This window comes from Mustela nigripes, chromosome 16, assembly GCF_022355385.1.
Source record: "Mustela nigripes isolate SB6536 chromosome 16, MUSNIG.SB6536, whole genome shotgun sequence".
In the NCBI taxonomy this organism is placed as follows: domain Eukaryota; kingdom Metazoa; phylum Chordata; class Mammalia; order Carnivora; family Mustelidae; genus Mustela; species Mustela nigripes.
The window spans coordinates 42222506-42247230 of NC_081572.1; the positions used below are offsets into that span (position 1 = coordinate 42222506).

The window sequence follows — 24725 nt, forward strand, 5'->3', positions numbered from 1 at the left end:
CGAGGCCCACAGGCATGCGACAGGTGTGTTAGTTCATGCAGTGGCCATGCTCCAGGGGGCGGCACTCTGGGGTCACATCTCCTGGGAAGCAGCAAGCTTGCCCTGGGAGGTACCATGCTGAAAACAGCTTCACATAACCAGGGTGATCCAAATGTCACCACCCACCAGGGAAACTGGCAACAATGGGATTCCAGTGAGTCAGTCTTTGCGCCTTTCTTCTGAGACGGGGGTGTGGGCATAAAGGGCCTAACTGCTAGATCTCCCTTCCCACAGAGAGAAGGCTGGGGGAGGCAGGAGAGCCAGGAGGGGTCTGTCAGTCAGCAGCTGCTAATTTCTATTCATTATTACTTTTTAAGATGCTCTGAGCTGAGGTGCCGCCCATGTGTGGGCTTCAGGTGGGAGGGCTGGGGAGGGAGTCAGGCACCTCGGGGTGTGATGTAGGGGGTGGTACTGTGGGGGCTGTGGCCCTGGGGAACCTTGCACTCTGAGGCTTGAGATGTGTGCCAGGGAGGAAGGTGGCTTTGCAGGGCAGGGGAAAGCCGAGCCAGAAGGCCTCAAAATAGATGACGGCCACTAGTGCACCAACTCACACCCGGGAGGGAAGCGAGAGCCCTTTCCCGAGACCAGCCTGTTGGGGCATCAGTGCTGCCAGGCACGCGCACCAAACCTGTTATCCCCGTGCTCTGCCCTGGGCCGTGTGGAGGAGCGCTCAAGGGCAAATTGAATAGCCTCCATTCAGATCTCAGCAACATCACTTCCCAGCTGTGTGACCTGTGACTGTGGCAAGTGACTTCACTTCCTCGAGCCTCAGTTTTCTTTCCTGTAAAGTGGGGCTCATCCGGCCTTGGTTATGGAGTTAGCCCGAGGATTAGGTGCACACAGTGTGGTGAGTATCTAGGGGGGGCCCTGGCCCTCAGCAGGGACTTAAGTGTGAGCGACTGTCCACCGCAGGATTAGTCTGGGGGGGCACAGGGCTCAGGATGACTAACGGGCCCTACTCTCCAAGGTGGGAGCCAGAAGGCTCCCTGAGGCCAGGCGTGCCCGACAGGAGCGAAGCAGAGGCCTCGTGCGGACGGGCGAGATGGGGGCATGTTAGTTCACACCGAGTGGCACACTCCATGCCCCACGCCAGCTGCCACCTACTGCCACGCTAGTCGCTCTCGGGCCGGTACAGGTACCGCATCATCAGGCTGTCCACCTCCTTCTTGCGCTTCTTCTCCTCCTTCCGAGACTGCCGGGACTGCCGTCCCGCAGCCTCCTCGTCTTCAGCATTGGGGCCCTTCTTCACGCTCGAGCGGCTGTGGCCTGACACCGTAGAGCCGCTGGAGCTGGACGAGGACTCGGACTCGGTCTCCGTTCTCTTTCTCCTTGATCTGGATTTCTTCTTGCCCTTGCGGGAGCGCCCCTTCTTCCGCCGTCTGGGCTCCGAGGAGTCCTCGGAGCTGGAGCCGGAGTGGGAGCTGCTGCGTCTCCGGCTCCGGCCCTTGTGGCTGCTGCGGGAGCGGGAGACGTCGGCAGCGGAGGCCGAGCGGCGGATGCTGGCTGCCCGCGCTGGGAGGTCCAGCTGGGCGCTGCGGATGCTTTGGATGCTCTTCCGGTCATCTTCCTCCGAGTCGGGCTCCAGGCCGCTCCTCTGGAACGGGCCGGGTTTGAAGCTTAAGACCTCGTTGATGGCAGCCTCCAGGTCAGGGTCCAAGTAGGAGTGCCGGCTGACAGGGCGGATGCCAGCGCCAAGGGGCTCATCTGTGGCCGAGGCTGAGACACGAGGCCGTGGTGGCACCGAAAGACTGCGGGCCAGTGACGGATGGCTATACTGGGAGTTGGCCTCGCTCAAGGCCACACTAGCTCCGTCGTCCCACGCGTCCAGGCAGCTCTGGCCCAGAGACAGGCGGGAATCCGGGCTGTCCCGGCCCCGGCCCGAGGCGCGACTCAGGGAAGGACTGAGGGTCCTGGACAGGGTGTCCAGCCGGGAGGTGCTGCGCCGGGAGATGGGGGAGCCCGAGAGTGAGAAGCTCATGGACGAGCGGGCCCCATCCTCACCGGAGCCACGCCGTGTGGCCGAGGAGGCCCGGCTGGTGGGAGCAGAGACTGTGGAGGCCCGGTCAAAGTCTGAGCCCCACCGCTTCTCCAGCCCCCGGCCCGGGCGGCTCAGGGCCTCAGAGACGATGGAGCCGCACTCGTCTGGCTCCTCCCTGGGGGCCATGCGGGTCTTCCGGGGTGGCCTCTCCGGGGAGGCCGCCCGCTCGCTCAGGGTGGTGAAGAGCGAGTCCTCATCCCCGGTGCCCCCGATGGAGTCCTTCAGGGTGAGCCGCTTCCGGTAGCTCAGGGAGCTCAGTGCCGAGGCCGGCCTCTCCTCCACCCCCTTGCCCTCTTTGCCAGAGGTGTTGAGGGCCGTTCTAGGGGAGGTAGGTGAGGCCGGGAAGAGAGAACCAGCAGCGGATTAGAAGCAGCACAGACGGAATAAGAGAGGGAGAGAGAGAAAGAGAGAGAGGGAGAAGAGCCTGCATGAAACCCAGAGAATAAAGACACAGGGGGAGGGAGGAGACAGGAGGCAAAGGGAGCCACCAGCAGCACCCCAGCGAAGTGGCAGTGAGCGCATTGGAGGAAATGAAGCAAAATAATTTGCGTCAGTGAAAATAGCTTCATGGAGAATGTCATGTAAATTAGACCATTGTTCTATTTCATCACTTTTCCCCCTCTAAAACGTTTAGTTCAATTTATTTCATTGTCAACTACCTGGAGCCTTGTGCCGCGCAGTGGTGAATGGCAGCGGGGCGGGGAAGGCGGCATTATCTGCCACAACGAAATGCTGCTTGGCTGAATAAATTAAACCAATTAGAGGGGGCCGCTGGGGTGCTGGTGGTGAGGGGCTGGACTTGGGAAGGGGCCTCAGGGGAGTGGGAGGAGGGGGGTGGGATTACTTGTCAACCCAGCCTACCTGCTGACTCTGGGAGGGGGGGTGTGGATCAGGATGGCTCTGAGTTGGGAAGAAACTGCTAGGCAGGGGAGCCAGCAGGAGGCACTGGCACAGGGAACAGAGGCACTGGCCGGGAAGTGAGGGATGGGGACTGGGGAGCTAGATTCCAGGGGGAGCTGGACTGACTTGGCTGGACAGGAGGGGAAGAAGGAGTTCCTCCAGTGGACAGGTGTGAGCAGGAAGCACGGGGGGTGGGGTGGGGAGGGGACATGGTGAAAAGATCAGAGGAAGGAAAGAATGGGGACAGGAAGAGAAATGTGGCTGTGATAAGCAAGTCAGGGGAACCGGTGCCTTTTCTGCTGCTAGTCCTGTTAAGATTTCAGAGATCCAGAGCTGGCCTGAGACAGTCCTGTTGAGGGTCATGGGGTCCAGACACTCCTTATGCCCCATTCCCATCTTGATTCTGGGGCCCAAACTTTCTGGTGGTTCAACCACTATTTGTTGAATGAATAAATGGGGACGAAGTCAAACCTACAGCAAACCAAAGGCCTGAGCCTGGTAGGAAACCGTTACCTAGGAAAAATAAGGGCGCACAGACCCCAAGCCTCCTGTGCTCATTCCACATACTGGGGACATGCCCAGGCTCCGTGTACGCGTGCCAGGCCGAGAGGCTGGTACCAGAGGCCTGGCCCCTCCTGGACCGAGGCACTGCTCCTTTATTCTTGGCTTATGAGGTAGCTTTTCCCTCCCAGCTCAAGGCCATGTACTCACCTGGAACTCTTCAAGCTGCCGTCATCAGAAGCTGCCTTGGAAGGCCCCTTGTTTTTCGACAACCATGACTTGACTCCGTCAACGCGGTCCTCCAGCTCCGAGTCCACATCTGAGTCCCCCTCGCTGTGGGATGAGGAGCAGAAAGGTAGGAGAGACGAGGGAGGAAGGGCTAAGCCGCGGCCCAGTGGGGTGCGCTGAAGGGGCCACGGTTTGGCCCGGAGTGGGGGGGGCAGGATGGCGTGCACATCAGTGAGTCAGGGAGCAGAACGGGGAGGTTAGATGGGGCGCCCCATTCACAAGGACCCTGCCCCGCTCAGCAGGCCACACACAGGACAGCCACCAAGAGGACCCTGAGGAGCATGGAGGACCTCCCATTCTACTTGTGGAGACAGACTGCTATGGAGCCAAACGCTTCCAGTGAGGATGACAGGGAAACTGTCCATTTATGAGTTCCAGCTAAACGGCCACTGGTTAAAGAGAGGAGTCCGAGGCCCTATAGTTACTTGCTGAGGCCTATTCCGTTTCTTGTCTGCCCACTCCCAGAAACGTGGCCACAGCTGCTGCCATTTCCCACGCCTTCACCGTCAGAGCCAGACTGCAGGCCATGGGGCGGGGAAGAGAAAGGCATCATTATGCCTTCAGATTAGGTTGAACTGGCTCAGCTGACAGTGGCACACCTGAGCGGGGCTGGCCAGATCTCAGACCCATCCCATCCTGTGACGTCCCCGACCCTTAGGAAACAGAGAAGGATGAGGAGGGGGCATCCGCCATTTCCCGAGGTGCTGGCAATAGCTCTGGGATTCAAACTGTGTCCTGGAGATCCACCTGAGCCCTCACAAAGTCCCAGACAATGGATAAGTCTCCTCTTCCCTCCCTCAGGCAGCCTCCTGCTCTCGCTTCCTAGTTGTGCATCTCGCCAAGCTGGCCTGAGCCCTCTCTACTGGCAGAAAAGCCCAAAGGAGTGAGAATCGGAGGCTGGAGTCACGGTGACTCCTTTACAAAGCAGCAGGGGCTTAGGGACAGCTTCTGAGTGAGAATGTTCTAGAATTCTGCAAAACGTCTGCTCCCACATTCCCCTGCTAAGGAGATGCTAAGGATTTCTCCTTGATATATATTCCTTTCATCTGTGTCAACAGGAGCAGCCCCATTCCTGAATTATGTTCTTGAATAAACAGCCACACAGGCACGCGTGCGTGTTTGTGCACGCAAGTGTGTTCTGTCTGTCTCTCTCTCTCTCTCTCTCACACACACACACACACACACACACACACACAGGAAACTGCCAGACTCCATTCTGGAGACCGTGAGAGAGCATGACCCATTGGAAGGGGAACAAAGAGGCATATTTTATGGGCTTCCATCAAAAACAGAATTATAACAAAGATGAGGCTGGCTGATACCCCGGGTAAACAGGAGTTTAGCAGACAGCCCCGAAACCACTAATGTAAGCCCTGTGCCTGTCCGAGCCCGGCAGATTTACTATGGTACACAGGCCCCACAGAACGCCAGCACCACCTGATTTATACACCCACGCAAAAAACCTCCTTCTCCAGCTTCAGAACCTGTAATTTATCACCACCGTTCATAACCATATTGATTGCCTTTAGAAAGGAGGTTCTGTGTGCATCGCAAAATCTATGTCTACATGTTAAAAGTGTTTCTGTATAAATCTCCCTTAATACTGCACTGTTTACTGCTTTCATTAAGGTTATGGCAATAACAACTGTATCTCTAAGTAAATCGAAACATTATTTTTCTGCCCGCTTTACTCGCTCGCTCGATAACTTGGCACTGGGGCCCAGAGCGGCCGAGCACGGAGCCACACCACCTCGGCCAGCAGTGGGACTGTGGCGAGGACTGCACGCCCCAGTGCGCCTGCGTGAGTGCACACTGGGTGTGTACGTGAGTGCGCGCGCACGCGTGTGCCCCTGCCTAGCAATGGTTTAGAAGATGATCTTAAATGCGCATTTTATCAGCCCTCGAAGCTCCTCCAGCCCAAGGATGGCAAGGCTGGAACACACAGGGGACAGGCAGCTGTGGACCCAGAATACAAATTCTCCTCCTTCCCTTCAGAGCATGAATGGGTGGAGACACCGCCCGGCCTGCCCTCGCCTTCCCTTTAGTGTCAAGCCTATAGATGATGCTTAGGCTCTTTTCCTTAAATAATCAGGCCCGTGAACAAACTCCAGGGGCAGGCGGGCTCAGGGGGCAGTTGAAATTTTAAATGGTCGGAATTAAACCCCGAGTCAAATACAATTTATGTCCAGGCTCATGTGCTATTAGTTAACTGGGAGCCAAATCGCGGGGGAACAAACAAACGGAGACAGGATGGCGGGGGATATTAATTGTGTGTGACAACCGGGCTCCAGCGGCCCTCTATCACTGTTACACACTATTACATTTATCATTAGCGCTCACGGACTCCTGGGCACCGCCGCCAGCACATCCCGGCCAGGGGAGGAGGCCTGCCAGGCAAGAGAGAGTCGGGGGAGGAAAGCCAATGCCACGGTAAAAAACAACAACAACAAAAAGCACACCTCCAAACAAACAGCCCTGACGAACTTGACAGAGGATCACTCTGATCGGCCTCAAGGCCCGCGCGTCTGCTCCCGCTATCCCGCTCCCACTCAGAAAGCAGGAATCGGAGGGTGAGGGCAGATCTCCTGGGCTCCCCGTCACCTGACAGGAAGCACCAGCGCAAACGCCCAGTGCGGGGAAGGGGGGGCTCCTCTGCCAGTGTGCCTGCAGGGAGCAAGGTGAACACATCTGGCTAGGTTCCTTTCTCCTGCTATGGGGAAGCAGCCCGTGAGGAGCTGGCTGGATGCCTTCTGCAAACAAGAAACTGCTAGACGTCGCCCCACACCTCGTACCCTTGTCTGCTACAGGGAGGTGGTGGGCCCTTCCAAAATGAAACCTATCCACTTTTTTCGGGGGTGGCACAGGCTCCAAAGGAGCCCCAGGGTGTGGACCAGTCCAGCCCAATCAGACTTTCCCCCAGCAAAATAGGCCGGGGAGGCAGCTACACCTGCTTTCTGAGGGAGAAGAAGGCTGGAGCTCAGGAAGGCAGACTGAGGCCGAACGCTCTTCTCTGTGGGAGCCCCCCATCCTGCCCACCCAGGCTGTAAATCTTCCTGCGGGAGTGCACCTTGCGGCCTGTCCTCTACCCCCAGTGCAGGGCCCGTCCCCTCGCCTCGCCCCGCCTCAGGACAGAGTCAGCAGTGTTAGCGTGAGGCCAGCTTGGAGGAGGTGTGAGAGGCTGTGTCCACGTGCGGCATGCAGCAGGGGCCCTGGGTGGGGAGCCAGTGTTAGGGGCGGTTAGACACCACGGAGAGGCAGAGAGCGCATGCGCTCCAGTCCTCACGGTTTATTCTTTCTTTTCTGATACTTTGTCACCATGTCCTGCAAACTGGAAACAGAAAGAAAATGGTGGGCAAGGGAGATCACAAGGGAGCAAACCAAGGTGGACCTTTCCACTGAGGACCCCTTTTTCTTCAGCAAGAGATGCCTCTGACTGGTGGAGACCAGTTGGGGGGCAGGGTGAGTGACGCTGCTCACTTGCTGGGTTGCCCTGGGGCACTGTTCTCCTGTCCTGGAAACCAGCAGGTTCCCTCTGCCTGCAGGATGGGGCACTGGTGCTCACCCAGGAAGGGGGCAGGTCTGGGGGCCAGGGTTCTGCCCAAGGCAGCCTTGGGAGCTTCTCCAGGGCCCGACCCCCACCCTGCAGAGCTGCAGATCTACCTGCCTTGTGCTTCTTCATCAGCCTCAGACTACAAATCTCTCTCTCTCTCTCTCCTGAACCATTCCCTGGGTGGGTTTTATGAGAGAAAATCTCTGGCACGGTAACAAGGCACCACAGGCCTTAAATCTCTGCTTTCCCCAGAGTGGGGCAGGCACCATCGGAAATGCAGCTAAACGGGGGAATAACTCATGGTGGACAGGCAGAGCAGGAGAGCCAGGTTCCCGTGAGGCCTGGGGAGGGAGCACAGACGGGTGGGGGGGGGGCACGGCGGATGTCTCACCCAGGTGGCACCCGTCCTGCCTTTGGTCGCTACGGGATGGGGTCCGTGCTGGGGTCTGGCGATGTGGGGAAGGTGGGCTGATGACTCAGTGGTAGGGAGACAGAGGTGGCAGCTGTTCCACCTTGTGGCCTGACCCAGAGGTGGTCAGAGGGCCTTGGGGCGGGCCGCTGCTGCCACAGAGTCCCCCTCACCTGGTGATGAGGTCCTCATTCTCGTCACTCTCCATCTCATCTTCGATGGCGGCCTGTAGGTCCCCAATGCGCTTGAATGCCAGTTTTAGATCGGCCTGCAGGCTTTGGTTAGCCGCCTCTAGGCTCTCCAGATCCATCTCCTAAGAAGCAGAGTGGGTAGTCCAGTTCACCAGGAGGGCTAGTCTCTCGTCCAGGTGCTCCAGAAAAAGCCCACTTTAAGTCTCTCCCAGCCAGGCATGAGCTCCGTGGACTGGGTTCGCCTGATGGACACTGGGGTACCCCTTGGCCCCCTAGCCTGCCTTTGGGACTTCCTGGACATGTTCCTCCTCCTTCCAATGATCTCAACTCTGGTTTCTTTATGGCCCACCCCCCCCACCCGCCCGGGGGATGTGTGTGCATACAGCCACTCAGCTGGCCTTGTGCTCAGGGCCCTGTGGGTGGGGGGCATTACCAGTTCGTGCTTCTTGCGGCTTGCCTCGGCCTCCTTCCTGGCGAGCTCGCCCATCTCCTCCTTGGTGTCCCGGAGCTGCCGCTGGAGCCTCTTGTTCTGCTCCTTCTCCCGGTTCTCGGCGGCAGTGCGCTGGTCGCGCTCCTCTGTCAGCTTCTCCATGTTCTCCTTGAGCCGGCTGGCCAGGCTCTGGACAGGGAGGCGGGGAAGACAGGCCCATCAGCTAGGCTCGGACACGGGTGTGGCTCTGGCTCTGAGCTCCAGAGTCCGGAGGACTGGGATCCGGCTCTGGCACCACACCACTCACTGGTAGGTGGGCAGGAACTAAAGCCCTCCGAAGAGGCTTCCTTTGCCTTTCTGATAAATGGGAGAATAACACCTATTCCCTCGGGATCTTTTTTTTTAAGGTTTTATTAATTCATTTGAGAGAGAGAAAACAAGCAGTGGGGGGAGGGGCAGAGTGGGGGGGCGGGGAGAGAGAGAGGGAAGCATACTCTCTGCTGAGCAGGGAGCCCCACACAGGGCCCGATCCCAGGACCCCAGGATCATGACCTGAGCCAAAGGCAGATGCTTAACCGACTGAGCCACTCAGGCGCCCATCCCTCAGGGTCTTTTAAAGACTGAATAAGGTCAGGTACGTGAAGGCGACTGGGACGATGAAAGGTGCCATCACCGTCACCATCATCATTTTTACTCCCATGGCTGGAGCAGTGCCCTGGCTAGAGCCTGGGCCTACCCATCCTGACGCCAAGTGTGGGGCCTCCACTGTCAGCCCCACTTCCCTCAGAGACCCTGAGCCCAGCAGCTCTGGAAGCTAGATCTCTTGCTTGGAGGTAAATGGTTCGTCGAGAGTTCCTGGATTAGGAGACGAAAGAGTCATCAGATTCTAAGCACACAGCCATCCCTTTAAGCCTGATGCATCTCTCTTCTTCCGGAAACATGGAATACATTTTTCCTTACCAGGCCGTAGGCAAAAAATTGACCTAGAGGCTGGGGTAGGGTGTGAGGGAAGGACCTGTTTTGGGTTTGACCACCGACTGGCTGTGGGATCTCCACCTCGGGGACCCCCAGCCTCTGTGTGGCTAAGATAATGGCACTAGACTATGCCATCTCTAAGGGCCATTTGTATTTAAGATCCTGTGTGTCTCAGGGACAATACTGCCTTTCCAGGCAGAAGGATACAGAGACAGGGCTGAGGAAAGGGTCTGAGGCCCAAAAGAAAAGGAGACAAGTGCACAGATCTGCCCCAGAGCCACCAGACCAATAGCTTCTTCAGCCCCTCGACAGCTCTGTGACCAAAGGCAATCTCCTTACCCCTTCCTGCATGCAAAATGGGGATGGCAATATATATTACCGATCATTCTGGGTTGTGGTGGGTGGAACAGGAACATGACTAAGCCTCCCAACTCTCCCTGGCTCTCCTGAGGACTGGGACTTTGCCTTGGGAGGTTCTGCCGTATTCTCTTCCCACGTCAAGGGGACGAATGCCCTCTCAATGCCTGCTGCCAGCCCCATAGTCGCCTGTTCCCATCCCTACCCTCGTGTCTGCTCGGCGGCCCCAGGGGCTGCTGGGGAGGAGGCAGAGACGCTCCTCAGTGCGCACACCCATGAACAGAGTTCTCACGGAGAACTGTCTGTGCTTAGACACGCGTACAAGCTCGAGTGGGAGGAGAACTTAAAAACAGGGCGAGAGAAGCGTTCACTGGAGACAATTCTGCCTGCCTTGTGCTTCCTACCTGCTCTACCGGAGAGGGCGGGGCTGGGCGTGCTGGTTTCAGGGGCCTGGAAACGAGCGGACTGCATGTGGAGCACAGAGATTGCTGGTGAAAGGAAGAGCGAGACGGAGCAGAAGAGGGGCGAGCAGAACGGGAGAAGGGTCAAAGGCAAGAATGAGGAGCAGAGGGAGAGGAAGGAGGGGAGGAGGGAGGGGAGGGGGAGAAAGGAAGGAGTGTGGAGTGGGTGCGAAGACACGCAAAGGGACAGGAAAGAAGGGGGCAGACGTGGAGACAAGCAAGGAGAGAGGAGAAAAAGCAGAGACAGGAAGGGTGGGAAGAACTGAGGGAAAAAGGCAATAAGAACGGGAAAGGAGAGAGAGCACGCGAGCGGTGAGATGAGGGAACAGACTTCAGCCCTCACAGAAGTGGCGCCATCCACTGCATATTTATGACCCTGCCGGAGAGCAAGTGAGGGGACCGGTGGGGGGAGCTCATGGTAGAGGAAAATATGAAGACAAAAAGCTAAGCTGCTCTGGTCCCTTGGCAGAAAGCAAGCACGGAAACAGAATGTAAAGCAGGCTGGCTCCGCGGTGCCCAGAGAGCAGGAGGGGCAGGCGGGTGGATTGGGGGGAAGGCACCCGCCCCGTCAGCTGGCCTGGCAGCCTGGCAGCCTGGCAGGGGCCTCCGAGGAGCAGCCGTGGCCTGCCCAGGGCTGCGGAGCATGCGTGGCTCCAGCCGCCGAGACGGCCCGGCCCTGCTCTGGGCTGCGGGCCAGGACGGGGGTGCACCCACCTCCAGCCTCTTCACTTGGGTCCTCTCGAACTCCAGGCGGGTCTCCAGCTCTCGGATCTTAGCCTCCTGCCTGCTCACCAGGGACTTGTCCACCATGGATTGTTCTAGGAACTCCACTTGGCTCTGGAGGGCTTGGAGCTGGGGGCAGGGGCAGGAAGAGAAGCAGGAACTGAGCCCTGAAGGGAAGGCGCAGAGTCTGGGCCCCGCACCATCACCATGGTGACCAGAAGGCTGAGGCAGGGAGGGATGGGTGCCCAGGGGAGGGGGAAGGATGGGGCCCGAGCCAGAGGCATGCCCCACCTAGCCCAATGCTGACAGATTTTGCTCTTTGGAGAGAAAGGGAAAAGCCAAGGACCAGAGAGGGAATAGAAATGTGAAATAAGGCAGCTAAAGCCAAAATGTCTACTACGGTCCTTTGGCTCGGAGCCTAGGCCTCCACACGCATAGACGCTGCTCCGTGGATTACTGATGAGCGAGAGGAGCGCCTATTATACTGTGAGCTTGGGGGCTTGTCCACACATACAGCCATCCTGCACCCTCTTTCTACCAAGGGAGACCCTGGTCCCCACCTTCTCCTGCAGCTCCTGCTTCTCCTTGTTGGCTTCTTCTAGCTGGGCCTGGAGATCGTTCATCTGTGCTAAGTCCCGCGAGGCCTGGGAAAAAGGAGTGAGCATTGACGTGGGCTGCCCCGGGAACACAAATCCCCGCTTGCCACACACCAGGTACGGGGCTGGGGCCCGCTCCCAAGACAAGGGGCGTGCGGGCTCTTGGAAGAGGACCACGGGGACGGCGCCGTGGGGAGGGGCGTGGTGGGGCACCTGAGCCACAGCCGCCTTGTGCTTCTTCATCAGCTCGTTCATGTCCTCCTGATCCTCCTCCAGCCGGCTCTGGATCTCATTCTTCTCACGCTGAAGGCGGCTCAGCTGCTCCTCCAGCTGGACGGAGGCAAGACCGATCAGAGGGCACGAGGCCTTGAGTGCCTAATGGCACCTGGTGGCAAGTCTGAACTTCCCCACGCTGCCTCCAACGGGAGGGGGGGTGACGATGCGGCCAGACCAGCCAGGGGAGCAGGGTCCAGACCCAGGGGCGTTCAGGGAGTACAGGAAAGGCTGTCTTCACGGCACAGGCGGACCCTGAGCTAAATGACAGCTGCTTCCTGGCAGCTCTTCGAAGGCTAATGAGAAGGCAGAAAAGGTCTGCCCAGAACAAATGACCCATCCTCCTGGCCCTAGCAGTCTGTGCCTTAACCTGCACGCACTCTGCCCCCTTCAGGTCTCGGGGAAGGACCCCTCGAATGTGTGAGGGTCCCTTGGCTTGGATTCGCATCTCCCCTGGGACGGCTTGCTCCCAGGCCCTCTAGCCCCACAGTCAGTCCACTCCTGGGGGGAGGGGAGCAGACAGCCAACAGCAGCTTCAGGAAATGAATGAATCTATTAGCCTGTAATTCCAAACCAAAATGACTGCGTTGGCTCCTTCCCGGCCCCATCCATCTTGTTACCGGGCTGTGGGGAGCTGGGGAAGCCTCCGCCAAGAAATTTATTAACTCGGATTTAAATAAAATGGTAATTTTATAACAGCCTTTTTTAACACAATTAAAGAATTTGAATTACTCACCTGAAAACTGCTGAGGAGCACAAATGTCACAGAGATAAATCAAGCCCGGGAGACTGGCATCCCTCAACAGACGGGTGACCAGATGGGGGGGTCCGTGGAGCCCAGAGCCAAGCCCAGCCTCCCTGCTGCCCCATTCCCTGCCCAAGGAGGTACTGGTGCCCGTATCCCGGTAATGCATTCCCGGCCGATGGATGGGCCGCGGGAGAGGTAGGGAATTAAAAGGGAAGCATTAAATAAGAGCTCTAATTAGCTGCCGCTTGGGCTTGTCAGTGGGCTGGCCAGGGGAAGGGGAGGGAACCGGAGCCATCCCATCCTCTTATCGGTGCTTCGGCTAATCTCCAGGCACCTGTTTACATCCCTCAGCCACATTAGCTGCCTTTATTTATGGTGTCGGGGCCTGTGGCCAAGCTCCCACAGGCAGGTGGTTAAACAGGGAGACGGGCCCTGGCTGGCTCCCTCTTCCACCTCACCCCCCCTTCCTGGGCCTCTGCTTTGAGTGGGGAGAGGCAAAGGAGGGGAGGCCCGCTTTCCCTGCAGAAGGCCCTGGCGTCAAGGAATTGGGCTGGGGAAGGGCCCCGTCTGTCCCCACTCTACTTTCCCTCAGCCACCCCCGCCCCCAGCCCGGCCTACACCCCCTGCTCCTCACCGCCGTCTTGGCTTTGGCGATGTCATCAATCTGTAGGTGCAGGTCTTCGATCTCCACCTCCATGGCCTTCCTCGCTTTCACGGCTGCGGCGCAGGTGAACTCGGACTCCTCCAGCTGGACACAGAGCCGTCCCCACCCCAGGGAGAGATGTCAGCCAGACCCCAGGGGCAGGGGGGGCTGGACAAGGTTGGGGGGGGGGGGCTTGCAGGGGAGAAGGAGCCCAGCCCTGGCCTGTTGGGTCAGCATGCACGGGTGTCTCCCAGGGCAGGGATGGCAGGTGTGGGACCATCCACGCCATCCGGGGGCCTGGCGGTCATGCTATCTAGAACTCACAGATCCTAGGAGTCTACAGCTATGAGTGGCTTCTCCCCCTCCCATTACCTTCCTTCTCAAGGACTCAAGAATCCCTGGCAGGGGAAGGGCGGGAGAGAAAGAACTAAAATTACAGGCGTGCGATTGCCCCTTGGAGCTGACCAGCCCCACTCTGTCCAGGCACCTGGTTCTTCAGCTGGGCGATCTCCCTCTTGCTGGGGGCGTTGTTCTTCAGGTGGTCCAGCATGATCTGGGCATCCGCCAGCAGGGCCTTGGTGCGCTTCAGGTCCTTCCGGAGCCGCTTCTCGGACTCCAGGTCCCTCTGGCTCACCTGGGCACATGGCAGGAGCTGGGGCTCTGGCCTCCCCCACAGAGCCGCTTCCTGTCTTCCCCATGCCCACTCTTCACCCCTGACCTTATTCTAGAGCCCCCCGGACACGCAGCAGTGGAGGACGTGCCGGGCTCAGGCCAGCCGGTGAGAGAAGCCAGGGTGTGCTCTGTGCGGTAACCACCCCATCCTCCATGTGCCCACAATGAGCTCCACAGAGCCTGCCCCCCCCACCCCCCGCCCAGCTATGTATCCCTGAAAGTCACCTCGCTGAGGCTGCGCCGGCCAGCAGGCTCTGCTCACCTGGTCACTCAGTGTGGCGAGCTTGCTCTCCAGTTCCCGCTTCTCTCGCAGCACCTTCTGCTTATCCTCGTACTCCTCCTCAAGCTGCACTTCCATTTGCTTCAACTGGAGGGCCGTGGGGACAGAGGCCCGGCAGTCCCTTCAGTGTTCAGTGCCAGCCGGGCCCCTTCCCTTCTGGATCCCTCCCCCACCTCCCCCCACCACACCCGGACCCTGGGAAAACTGTGGGGCAGGCTGAGCAGATCCCAGAGGGGTCAGACCCCGAATTCGAAGTTCCCAGGGTTTCAAAGCAGCCTGGGAGGGGGAGGAGGGATGGCAGGCCATGCACCGCAGCCCCACGCCAGAGTGGAAGGCTTCATTCCAGAGTGGGCAGGCCAGGCCAGCCTCGCTGAGTGCCCAGAAAGCAGGGAGCGTACGTCCCTCAAAGGACCAAGCTTTCTCCATAGTCCCTGAGGGCACACATCCCAGCCAAGGCCAGGATCTCGGGTCCAGAATGGAAATGGATGATAGAGTGGCTCAGGAAGGGAATCAGAAAGCCCCTTACTTTAAAGCAGGGATGGGGGAGGCAGGGTTCATCCTGGACACGCTGAGTACCCACTCCCTTACCTTCTTCTGACATGACTGCCGGGCCTCCTCTACTTCCTCATCCCGACTTTCCACCTCCTTGGAATGGGTCTGTCTCATCCGCTCCATCTCCATCTCTAGACGTAGCTTGGCCTGGAGGTGATGGGGGTGGGGGGAGGAACCGGGTTCCTGAGCAGCCCCCTTCCCCCTGCAGGATGGGTCTCCCTGAGCTCAGGGGCAGGGAGTTTCTCTGCCCGCACTTCCCCAAGCTCCCACCTTGTTCCTGGGGCAGCCGGCTTCCCCAGAGAAGCCAAATCCCCTCACTAGATGTCTGATGCTGGCCCAGAGCAGGCTGCCAGACATGAGGACAGTTGGGCAGCTTTTCCATCTGGCCTTCAGGCTCTAGCTCTCTGAACTGACATGGTGGCTCAGCGGCAGGCCGGGTGGGCACGTGGCCTTCTGGCTGCTGGGCATCCCGAACCCCTCAATACTAAAGCTCAATCAAGATTTATTCAAAGCAGGACGAAAGCTTAATTATTTTCACACTGTGTCTGGCAAAGATCAGGTGCTCCCTCAGCATTTTGTGAGTAAGGGAACGAAGGACTGACTGCACGTGGGAACTCGCCCTCCCCCGCCGCCCCCTCCACTCCAGCTACCCCCTGGGTTAGCTGTGGGAATGGTGGGGCCCCCCTCGGGCAGACTCTGCAGCACCTGCTCCAGCATCTGGATGGTCCCGGCCTGCTCATCCAGCTCCTCTTCCTGATCCTTGACCTTGGCCTCCAGGTCCCGGAGCTGTTTCTTGACCTTGGCCAGAGAGGCTTCATCTTTAGACTCTTGGGAAGAAATGTCCTGGAGTTCGGCCTCCAGGGAGACAACCTTCTGGGTGAATCCGGCAATGTCCATGTCTTTTTCCTGGAGCGAAAGAGAAGATGAGGCTGGCCTGGGACCAGCTCTGGTCTGGGGGTGGGAGTGGGGACGGGGGGATGGTGGGTGGCCCACGCACCTCCAGTTGCTGCTTCAGGCTGAAAGCCTCGGCGAGGAGCGTGTCCTTCTCCCGCTGCAACTTCTCCCGCTGCAGTTTCTCCCGCTGGGCCTCTTCATGAGCCTGCGAGAGCTCGCTGTCGAACCTGTGAGGAAGCAGGGACGGCCAAGGTGACCCTGCCAGGGCAGGGAAGAGTCTGGGTCTCCAGCACCCAGAGGCTGCCAGGAAGCAGGGCCACGGATGCAGACAGGATGCAAGCAGAGGGGACCTCCTTATACAGCCCAGAAGTGGGAGGCAGCGGTGAGGTGACACCCAGGCTCACAGGCCATTGAGGCCCAGCTGGCCGTCTGCTCTGGGATGGGGAGCATTTCACTGAGGTGGTCTAAAGAGCCCTAACACTAGGTGAGCTGAGGAGGGGACCACAGACTGCTTCTGGGGAAGCAGTGGACAGGCTGCTCCAGGGAAGAGGTAGACAGGCTCTCCATTGTTGTCTTAACCTTTTTCTGTTTCCACAGATCAAAGAATGAGGGACCAGGGTGAGGGCAGAGTGGGCTCAGAGATACATAGAAAGGGACACCGTTGCCTCATCTAACTCACTTTCCATGGTTCCACTTGGCCACTCCAGAGTGGCAGCCAGCTCCAGCCCCCACCTCTCAGTGCCAGCCCCTGGCCAGGGCCATGTGGCCCAGCAGTACCCATGTCACCCCCAGGACCCCATCCCCTGCCAACAGAAGCCAGCTGTCCCACCAGGCCCAGCCTGCAGGTGCTGGCCCCTTTCTTGGCTCCTCTACCTCCCAGCCTCCTATTTCCCCGCCCAGTGACTCTAAATAAGGAGCAAATTGCTGAAATTCCTCTTAACACCTTCCCCGAATAGCTAATAAGGTTCCCTTCGAAAATACTGAAAGACTCCCTCCCAACCCAACCCCACATCAAAAAAAAAAAAAAAGGGTAAGCAAACTCCGGGCAGCTGAAATGAAACCTAATAAGTTGCCCAGCAGGGAGTGCGGCGAGTTGGTAACTAGGCCAGGCTGGCACTGCCATGGCAGGGGTGCTTGGGAGAAGGGGTCCCACTAAGGGTGAACCGCCTCTAGTGAACGGGAGAGGGGGTAAAGGCAGAGAGGCACAGTGCTGGGAGGGAGGAATAAGATCTCCCAGCTCCCCTCACCGTTGGCGGGACCCAGTTGGGAGGACAGCAGAGCGCCCAGGAAGCTGAGGGTAACTCGGGGTCACAGGAAGGACTCAGCTCTGCCCCGCTCACCCCCAGGGTTGTGGGTGTGGGGCTGTCCCTTCACGAAGGCACCCGGGGCCTCTGCCAAGAAGCCCTCCCCTGCAGAGGGCAACCAGGCGCTCTTCCCACTCCCTGGGGCCCCCTGCTGTTCCCAGGGTGTGTGGGTTCCCCAGTGTAGCTAATAAAGGCGTCCCATTCCCATCCCCAGCCGGGGAAATTAATTTAGATTGGATCTGATCCTGTGAGGGCTGCCCCCCTCCTTTGTGTCATTACCATAATGAGATGGAAGTGGCACGGTAGTTCAACAACATTAGTCAGGAGAGTGTGTCTGTGTGGCTGAGGCGAGTGAGATGTGGGGAGCTGGGTGGGGGCAAGGGGCAAGGAGGGGTGAGGATGCTTCCTGCACGGGGCCTGGTGGGAGCTCTGTCCTTGCTGGGCCCAGGCAGGGTGACGGGCACACGCTGCAGGGAACGCGTCCGAGAGCCGAGGCCTGAGCAGGCCTTCAGTGGGGACAGGGCCTGAGGGCTCCTCGGAGGTCAGGAGAGAGGCCTGTTCCCATTCTAGGCCACAGGACCATGCGGCCAAATCCAGGCCCTCCTTCCTTCTCCCTTCCCTGGAGGGGGAGGCCCCCAGGAAGTCTCGTGTGTCCGGGGCAGGGGACCCACCCACCTCCTCTGCTTCTTCTCCAGCTCGTGGTTGCGGACCTGCTGGCCCTCCAGGTGCAGCTTGGTGTCCTGCAGCTCGGCTGTCAGCCGTTGGCACTTCTTCTTCAGTTGCTGCAGGGCCCGCTGGCTCTCGTCGCTGTCTGCCTGCAGGTCCCCGAGCTAGGGTGCGGACGGGGTGCGGGGTCGGCAACCGGGAAGAGGCCCGGAAGTGGAGAAGGGGAGGAGAAGGAGGGGGGCGAGGGAGGGAGAGATCCAGGGATGAGGGACGGAGTCGATTTGCCCTTGGGCGTCTGCAGCCCAGAGGCTAACCCGCCAACCCCTTCTGGGTGCTCCCAGGGCACCATGCCCCTCCAGGGCCCGTGGCCTCCAATCCTTCCACCAGCCTCACCCGCCTCTCCAGCTGCCTCTTGTTCTGCTGCTCCACCTCCAGCTTGTCCTCGAACTCCTGCTGGAGCCGCTTCTTGGTGAAGTCCACCTCCCGCACAGCTCGCTCGTACTTCAGGCGCCACTCACCGCCTGTGAGGGTGGGGCCGACAAGAGAGGACTGGGCTGCTGAGAGTCCTGGACAAGGGGTGGAGGGGGAGAAGGACAGGACGGGGAGGGGCAGCAGGTGGCATTAGCCAGAGGGACTCAGGAAGGTCTCTGGAATGATGGCTTCCCCCCAAGCCAGGGAAAGACTAGAGAGGGTGTGTGGCTGTGTGCTGTCCCCTCCCAGGGACCCGCAGACCATGGCCCTCGGACCCTGTCCTTATCATGGCTCTCGCAGGCCTCCACGATATTCCCTTGCGTTTGCTGGCACCTCAACTCTTGTCTATTTCTGTAGCCTTGGCCCAGCTCCAGGAGGGAGACAGGCCAGGGCCGGGGCTGTCTGGGGGCTGCTGTTCAGGCCCCCGTGAGCTCCTCGGGCCTCAGACCCACCCGTGTCATCATCGTCCACCTCCCCGTTGATCTCTGCTGCCCGGATGAGGCGGGCCTCCATCACCTCCATCTCCATCACCTCCATCTGCTTCTTCAGCGCATCGTACTGGGTCTGCGGAAGGGAAGCCTGTGAGGCTGCCAGCCCAGCCCCTCACCCAGGCCCAGCCAAGGCCCCAAGCCATGCAGACCATGGGCACGTGCTTACCCCGGGCAGATAGGACTGCCGGGCCACCCGTTCCCAGGGGGGAGCAGATGGACGCCAGAGCGCGGTGGCAGCTAGCACGGCGCTCTCCCCCCCGGCCCTGTCCTCACCTGCAGCTCCTTCATCTCCTTCTCGGCTCGGAGCCTCTCCGCGGCCTCGGCGTCCAGCAGCTGGGAGGCGGACTCTCCTGTGTTACGTTCATCAGTCAGCTCCGATGTCAGCTCTGAGATCTGGAGTCGGGGGGAGGGAGTCGCCACCAGTTGAAATGCCTGCCTCACTCAGCTAGAACCCTGGGGGTGGGGGGGCTCCTGGACCTGGCACCCTGCATGGGTGGGCCAGTCGGCCTGGCCCTGGGAGTCACTGACCCGGGTCTCCAGCCGGTCATTGTTGAGCCGAAGCTCGTTCCGCTCCTTCTCCACCTTCTCAAGCTTGTTCCGCAGCTGCTGGATCTCCTCCTAGGGTGTAGGGAAGAGGGCAGACTGAGCCAGAGGCTCTGTAAGAGGTTGGGGCCTGGAATCTGCACCGTGGGGGTAAATGAGGCTGGTGAAGTTCCAGCCAGGACATGGGGAATAGGGAGGGAGCCCCTGCCTCCCAGGGGCTCTGATCCTAGACCCCTCCCCAGATGCTGAGGATGCCTGAGATTTTATACCAAGAGGCTACCCAGCGGCTTAGCCAGCGCTCCAGAGGGATGCCTTCTGTTTGACGGGCATCGTTCAAGGACATCGGCTCTCTGGACTAAATAAAGAGTACTTGGGAGCCCAGGTCGAGCTGGCAAGACTTTCTGCCCACATGGATGAACTAGTCCTTTTCCATCGACTTGGCCCTTCCCAAGCCGTTACGTACGTCTTTGTTCCGGATCTGTTCCTCGGACAGCTGTACCTCGATGAGGGGCCGCACGGTGGTAAAGAGTTTCCACCAGGCCCAGTCCTTCACCCCTTTGTTCTTCTTAATGTTCTTCTGCACACAGCGAATGGCCAGGTCCTGGATCTAAGTTGGGGTGACAGTGGCGCACAGCACAGCTCTCAGTCCCAAGCCCAGCCAGGATGGCCCCTCCCCCTGCCCATCACCAGCGCAGCCACAGGGCCGCTCCTCTGGCCCCCTTAACCCCGGTTTGAACACTCCCTGCACCCCCCAAGACCCACTCCCAGCCTCTCCCCAGCCCTCAGAGAGTGGGCAGCCGAGAGCTCGGCCCTGGGAGCATGGCACTGGGCACTAACCGCTCTGGCGTCATTAGGAATAATTTCATCTGCTTTATTTGCTGCCTGATTATTTCCAGCACCCTGGCCTCGATGTGCTATAAAACCTAATCTTGCTGAAACACAAGAGGCGGTGGTGCTGGCTGTTTTATGGACTTGCTAATAAGAAAAGGAGTCGCTGACACAGCTCCTTAATCTTCATGGAGCAGCCTAGGAGCCAGAGCCCACCTTCGCCTAGCCGCTGCCCCCCACCCCCGCCCCATGACCGTGCTGTGTAGAACCAGCAGGCTCGCTGGCACCAAGGAGCTGCCCATCCCCCACCCTGGCCCCGGGCATGGTGGCCCTAGAGGGCCCTGCTTCATCTCCCCCAGGTGACAATAACTTGTGGACCCAAGACCAGCCTCTGCTCCAGCACCTTCCCTTGAACCCCCACCCCCACCCCAGGAACTCCACTTCGCTGTCTAGGCCGGGGAGTGGGATGGAGATACCCCAGAAACAGCACCTTTTTCTTCTTGAAGTGCTGGCGGGCCAGGTAGCCCCTGCAGGCCGCCTGGAACAGGGTTAGGTTTCTGCTGGTTTGTTCGTCCCGCTGCTCCTCCAGCCGAGCCAACGTGCCTGCCCGGAAGAACACCTGTGGGGAAGCAGGCCAGATGGAGGCGGGAGATGGGCTGGGGGCGCAGGACACCAGCAGGCCTGGGAGGTGGCCCTCTGCCCCCAGGGAAGAACCTGAAGATCCAAGGGAACAAGAGAGGAGGGAAGGAGCAAGGAGAGGCCCCAGGAAGGCTAAGGGAAGAGGGCCAGGCCGGGCCTGGGGAGGTTTTTCCGGAAGAGGAGGAGGAAGGTGGGAAATCTAACTTCAAAGAGAGATAAAAGGAGAGGGAGGGCAAAGGGAAGGTATCTGTATCTGGGGCAAGAAGGAAATAAAGCAGCCACAGTCAAATGGGGACAGGACAGCCCTCAGCAACATCCTCTTCCCCCAGGTTTCCTTCCCCCAGGACTGCCAGCAACAATGTCCGTGCCCCCGTGCCCAGGGCCCACTGAAGGGCCCAACCGCAGGTGCCAGCTGCCTGGGATCAGGCCAAGTAGATGGTGGTGAAAGCGTGTAAGGAGAGAAAGGTCCAGAAGCCGTGTGCAGAGAAAGGGTGGGCCCCCCCACTCGGTCTCCTCTCAAACAGCCTCCTCTTTCATGTGCCAGCATCCCACCCCCACACACACACCCAGGTTTCAGCTCATGAAAATGCCAGGGGGGGTGGGTGGGGGCCAGCCCAATCAAGAGACCTGTCCTACAGGTTTGGGGGCTGGAGGACAGACAGGAGAGGAACCAGCTGGGCGCCCCCAGAGCCAGCATTTCCTCTCCCTCTGGTGCTCAGAACTGGGGCTGGGTAAAGTGTTCTCTACTAAGAGAAAAAAAGGTGAGAAAATACACTGGTGAGCAAAGACTCCGGGATCCTCACAGAGGGCAAAGGGACACCTAGGCATGTGCCCACCTCCGCCTTGCCCAGAACACAGAAAATTCCCTTCTGTGGGTCAAAGAGCACGGGAAATACTCAGAACCAGTCTGTACAGTACCCCCAGGCCTCCCTTCAGGGGAGAAGTGGAGAGAAGGCCTACACTTTTTGCTGAGAAAGGTTTGCCTCTGGCGACTCCACAGAAACCTAGTCCCCTGGGGCTGGCCTAGGAGAAAGCCAGCGTCAGCAAACGCTTGCTTCCCCAAATCCCCGCCCTCGCGAGCTGGGTGCCCAGGATCTCCCACGGGCCTCAAGCCCTACTTGAGCCTTGAGATTCCACCGGGGGTGGGAAATAGCCAAGTCCCGCCTGGAGGCGGACATAGGGGCTCATGGTCAGGGCACATAGCTGGTCTGACTGAGGCAGAATAAGGGAGGCGGAGGGTTAGGGGCTGGAGAGTGGACCCCCATTCTCACTGCCTCAGGGTGAGATGAGAAAAGATGGCCTCAGGGCTGGGGTGGGGAGCCTGGGGCCTGGGTCCTACAGCTCTACATTAGTGGGGTTAGGAATCCTTTTGAGTACTGGGTGAAAGCTTAGGGCCCTGTCCTTCCCCAACAGACACATCCATACATATTTTACAAACGATACCAGGAGGCCCTCAGGATCCTCTCTCACCCTGCCTGAACCCTCAGGGTCCCATGGGCTCAGACTGTGACCCCGTCCTCCAAAGCAATCTGACGAGCTCACAGAATCCCTGCTCCTCAGCTGGTCCGACCACAGCCCAGAGGCCCTGAAATTGTTCTCCCAAGTCAGATGTAAGCAAACATCCCACTTTGCCCCTAATGTCTCTGCGAGCGTGAGTGGGCCCTGGGGCTCGCCCGCCTTGGTCTGGCACCTGGGACGAAGCAGCGGGGCTGCGAGGGTAGCTGGGAAGAGGACCAGCCTATGCAGGCCCTCTCCTGCCCAAGACATGCCCTGGAGGAGATGACACCCCCATGCTAGCCAGCAGCAGCCCAGCCTGTGGGCGGGGGGAAGGGGGGCAGGAGCCCGCCCAAGACACCGAGAGGCTTTGCTTCAGCCTCGGACTGCAGGCTTCCCGGGGAGGAAGCTCAGCCAGCAGCCCCTGCACTGACAGAAAGTCCGGGATGAGGAGACGTGGAGTCAGGCACAGCAAGAGACCAAAACCAGAAAAATGACACAGAAAGAGCGAGCCCACAGAAGACCCAGAGAACAAGGAAAGAAAGGGAAAATGACAGAGCCGGGAGCTGCCAGGGCCAAAAGGAAAAGGGAAAACCAGCGCAGACAGATGCAGACAGGAGATGGGAAAGCAAAGGGGGGGGACTGTGACTCAGAAGACAGAACCGGGAGAACAGAGCGGACAAGCGACACCAGGCATTTTTTCCGAGCATCTGTGTCCCCGTCACACTCCCCATGAAGCCCCGGCAACCTGGGCTCACCACTCCCTGCTGACAGGTAGAGAGGTTCGGAACCCCCTCCCGGGCTCCCAAACGCCCTCCCTCCCACCCCGGGCCCTGGGAGCACATACGTGGATGCCACCCGTCAGGCCTCGCAGCCTGAGGAGTGAGAGGTGAGCGGGGCTCCTGCCTGTGGGAGGGACGCTTGCCTGGCCTTTGGCGTGGAGTGATGTGGCAGACTGGCACCCGGGTGCGGGCGTGCCTGCCTCTTAGACACCACGTTCCATTCAGGTGAGGAACTGGGCTTGTGGGCAGGTGGTGGCAGCACAGCCTCACGGCGTCCTGCTTGCTCTTCTGGGACCCTGGCAGCCCAGGGGGGGTGGGGGGGAAGGGGCGGGGGCTCTGGAACTCTCTGCCTGCTGCCTTCCTGCTTTGTCCAGCTTTCCTCCCTTCTGTCTTCCCCACTCCCCACACTGGGACTCAGGCCAAGTTCAGGGCCACCTTCCAACACACTCCGCCTCCCCACGTCACTGGGGTGTTCAAGGCACCAAATGAGTGGTTATTCAGAGGGAGGGAAGTCAAGTTTGCTGCAGAAGGGGAGGGCCAGCTGTTGGGATAAGGGCAACCAGAGAGTGAGGGCCGGGCCCTCTTGGCCTCCTGCAGCGACCACTCACCCGGCTCAAGCCCATGCAGCAGCTGCTCTTCTCCAGGTCCAAGGACTCCAGAAGCTCCTCCACCGCCTGCAGAGAGAGGTCTCTGTCAGGGAGGCCAAGGGCCTCCCCCATCTCCGCATTGGGCTTCCTTGGCCCAGGGACGAGTCCTTCCCGGGCTTCTGCTGAGACAATCTGTTAGTCATTCAACAAATGCTTTTGGTGGGCTTCCACAGAATCAGGCTGTAGCGATTCCTACGTTCCTTAGGGACGTAAGGATGACTACGAGAGCAATAAGCTGTCTTGTTGGGGAGGGAGACAAGTGAATTAGTGAAGTACACAGAGGAGGAGGCACCGAAGTCAGGCAAGGGATCATGGAAGGCATCATGGAGGAGGCAAGATGTAGTTCGTGCTGTCTTCAGTTACAAGGAAGAATTAGCCAAAGTCGCCAAGAGGGCATTTCGGGCAGAGGAACAAGCAAGAGCAAAGACATGGACACACAAGGCAGACAACGTACTGAGGAAACCAGGCAGTTCAGGAGGGAAGGGAGTAGGGCGGTTAAGGCACAACTAGAAAGGTGGAAAATAGCCCACGTGCACTGAGAGGCCCTGGAGGGTTCGGTCAAGCAGGGACACGATCGGATTGGCATTTTCCAGGGATCCCCACTGGCACATGGGGGGAGAATAGATGGAGACCCCTCAGGCAGCTACTGGAGGGATTCACAGGAGAGGAGGCTAGAGCGTGACCCAGAGGGAAGAGAGAGACGGAAGTGCCGGGCACGTGAAGGAGAGAGTGCCTGGCACCTGCAAGTGCGAGGGGGTGGGGCAGATGAGGGGGAGGAATCTAGGGACACTGCACGGAGGTTTCTGACTTATGGAGCCGAAGAGAAAATGGTGCCACTCTCCAACGTAGAAAATGGAAGAGCTAGAGTAGGTTGGGGAGGGGATGGAATCAGTGTGGTCCGAACACGTGAGTTTAAGATGCTACATGTACATAGGTAGAAAAGTCCAGAAAGCAACAGATAGAAATGCACAGCTGAGGTTCAGGGGAGAGGCCTGGGCTACAGGTATTGATTTGGGAGTCGTCAATACATATGTGGTAATTGAAGCGATGGGTGTGAATGAGGTTGGCTGGGAAGAGGTTGTAGACTAGACAGCACAGACGGCCAAGGACAGCGGCTCAAGGAAGAGAGAGACCTTTACTTCAGGGGCAGGAAGAAGAAGGGACGCTCAGAGGGACAAAGGCAAAGCCAACTGTGGCAGCAAAGAAGCTCAGCAGAGAACAGAGTTGTTAAGAGAGTCAGATGTTGCCAAGAAGCACAGTAAGGTGGCCATTAGCTCTGGCAACATGGAAGGTGGTGGGCAAGAGAAGACCAGGTCCAGGGTGTCAGGGCCAGGTTCCAC

The 24725-nt window shown here is 59.1% G+C and overlaps 1 protein-coding gene across 9 annotated transcripts in view; it reads right to left on the reverse strand.

The window, feature by feature from the left end:
- MYO18A (myosin XVIIIA) overlaps positions 1-24725 on the reverse strand; it is a 93596-nt gene that overhangs the window by 4025 nt on the left and 64846 nt on the right. For 7 of the 9 annotated variants that reach the window (XM_059378830.1, XM_059378835.1, XM_059378833.1 and 4 more), the window contains 21 exons: positions 23347-23412; positions 20314-20442; positions 19459-19602; positions 18981-19070; positions 18726-18845; positions 18414-18525; positions 17884-18011; positions 17500-17654; positions 15624-15747; positions 15332-15532; positions 14663-14773; positions 14057-14161; positions 13610-13756; positions 13114-13227; positions 11672-11788; positions 11423-11506; positions 10854-10991; positions 8350-8535; positions 7899-8038; positions 7050-7094; positions 3689-3811 (listed from right to left, as the gene is read on the reverse strand). In XM_059378830.1, the coding sequence (XP_059234813.1) occupies positions 3689-3811; positions 7050-7094; positions 7899-8038; positions 8350-8535; positions 10854-10991; positions 11423-11506; positions 11672-11788; positions 13114-13227; positions 13610-13756; positions 14057-14161; positions 14663-14773; positions 15332-15532; positions 15624-15747; positions 17500-17654; positions 17884-18011; positions 18414-18525; positions 18726-18845; positions 18981-19070; positions 19459-19602; positions 20314-20442; positions 23347-23412 (2579 nt within the window). The remainder of the gene's footprint in view (positions 1-3688; positions 3812-7049; positions 7095-7898; positions 8039-8349; positions 8536-10853; positions 10992-11422; positions 11507-11671; positions 11789-13113; positions 13228-13609; positions 13757-14056; positions 14162-14662; positions 14774-15331; positions 15533-15623; positions 15748-17499; positions 17655-17883; positions 18012-18413; positions 18526-18725; positions 18846-18980; positions 19071-19458; positions 19603-20313; positions 20443-23346; positions 23413-24725) is intronic. The other 2 variants (XM_059378837.1, XM_059378834.1) reach the window with 1 other exon arrangement.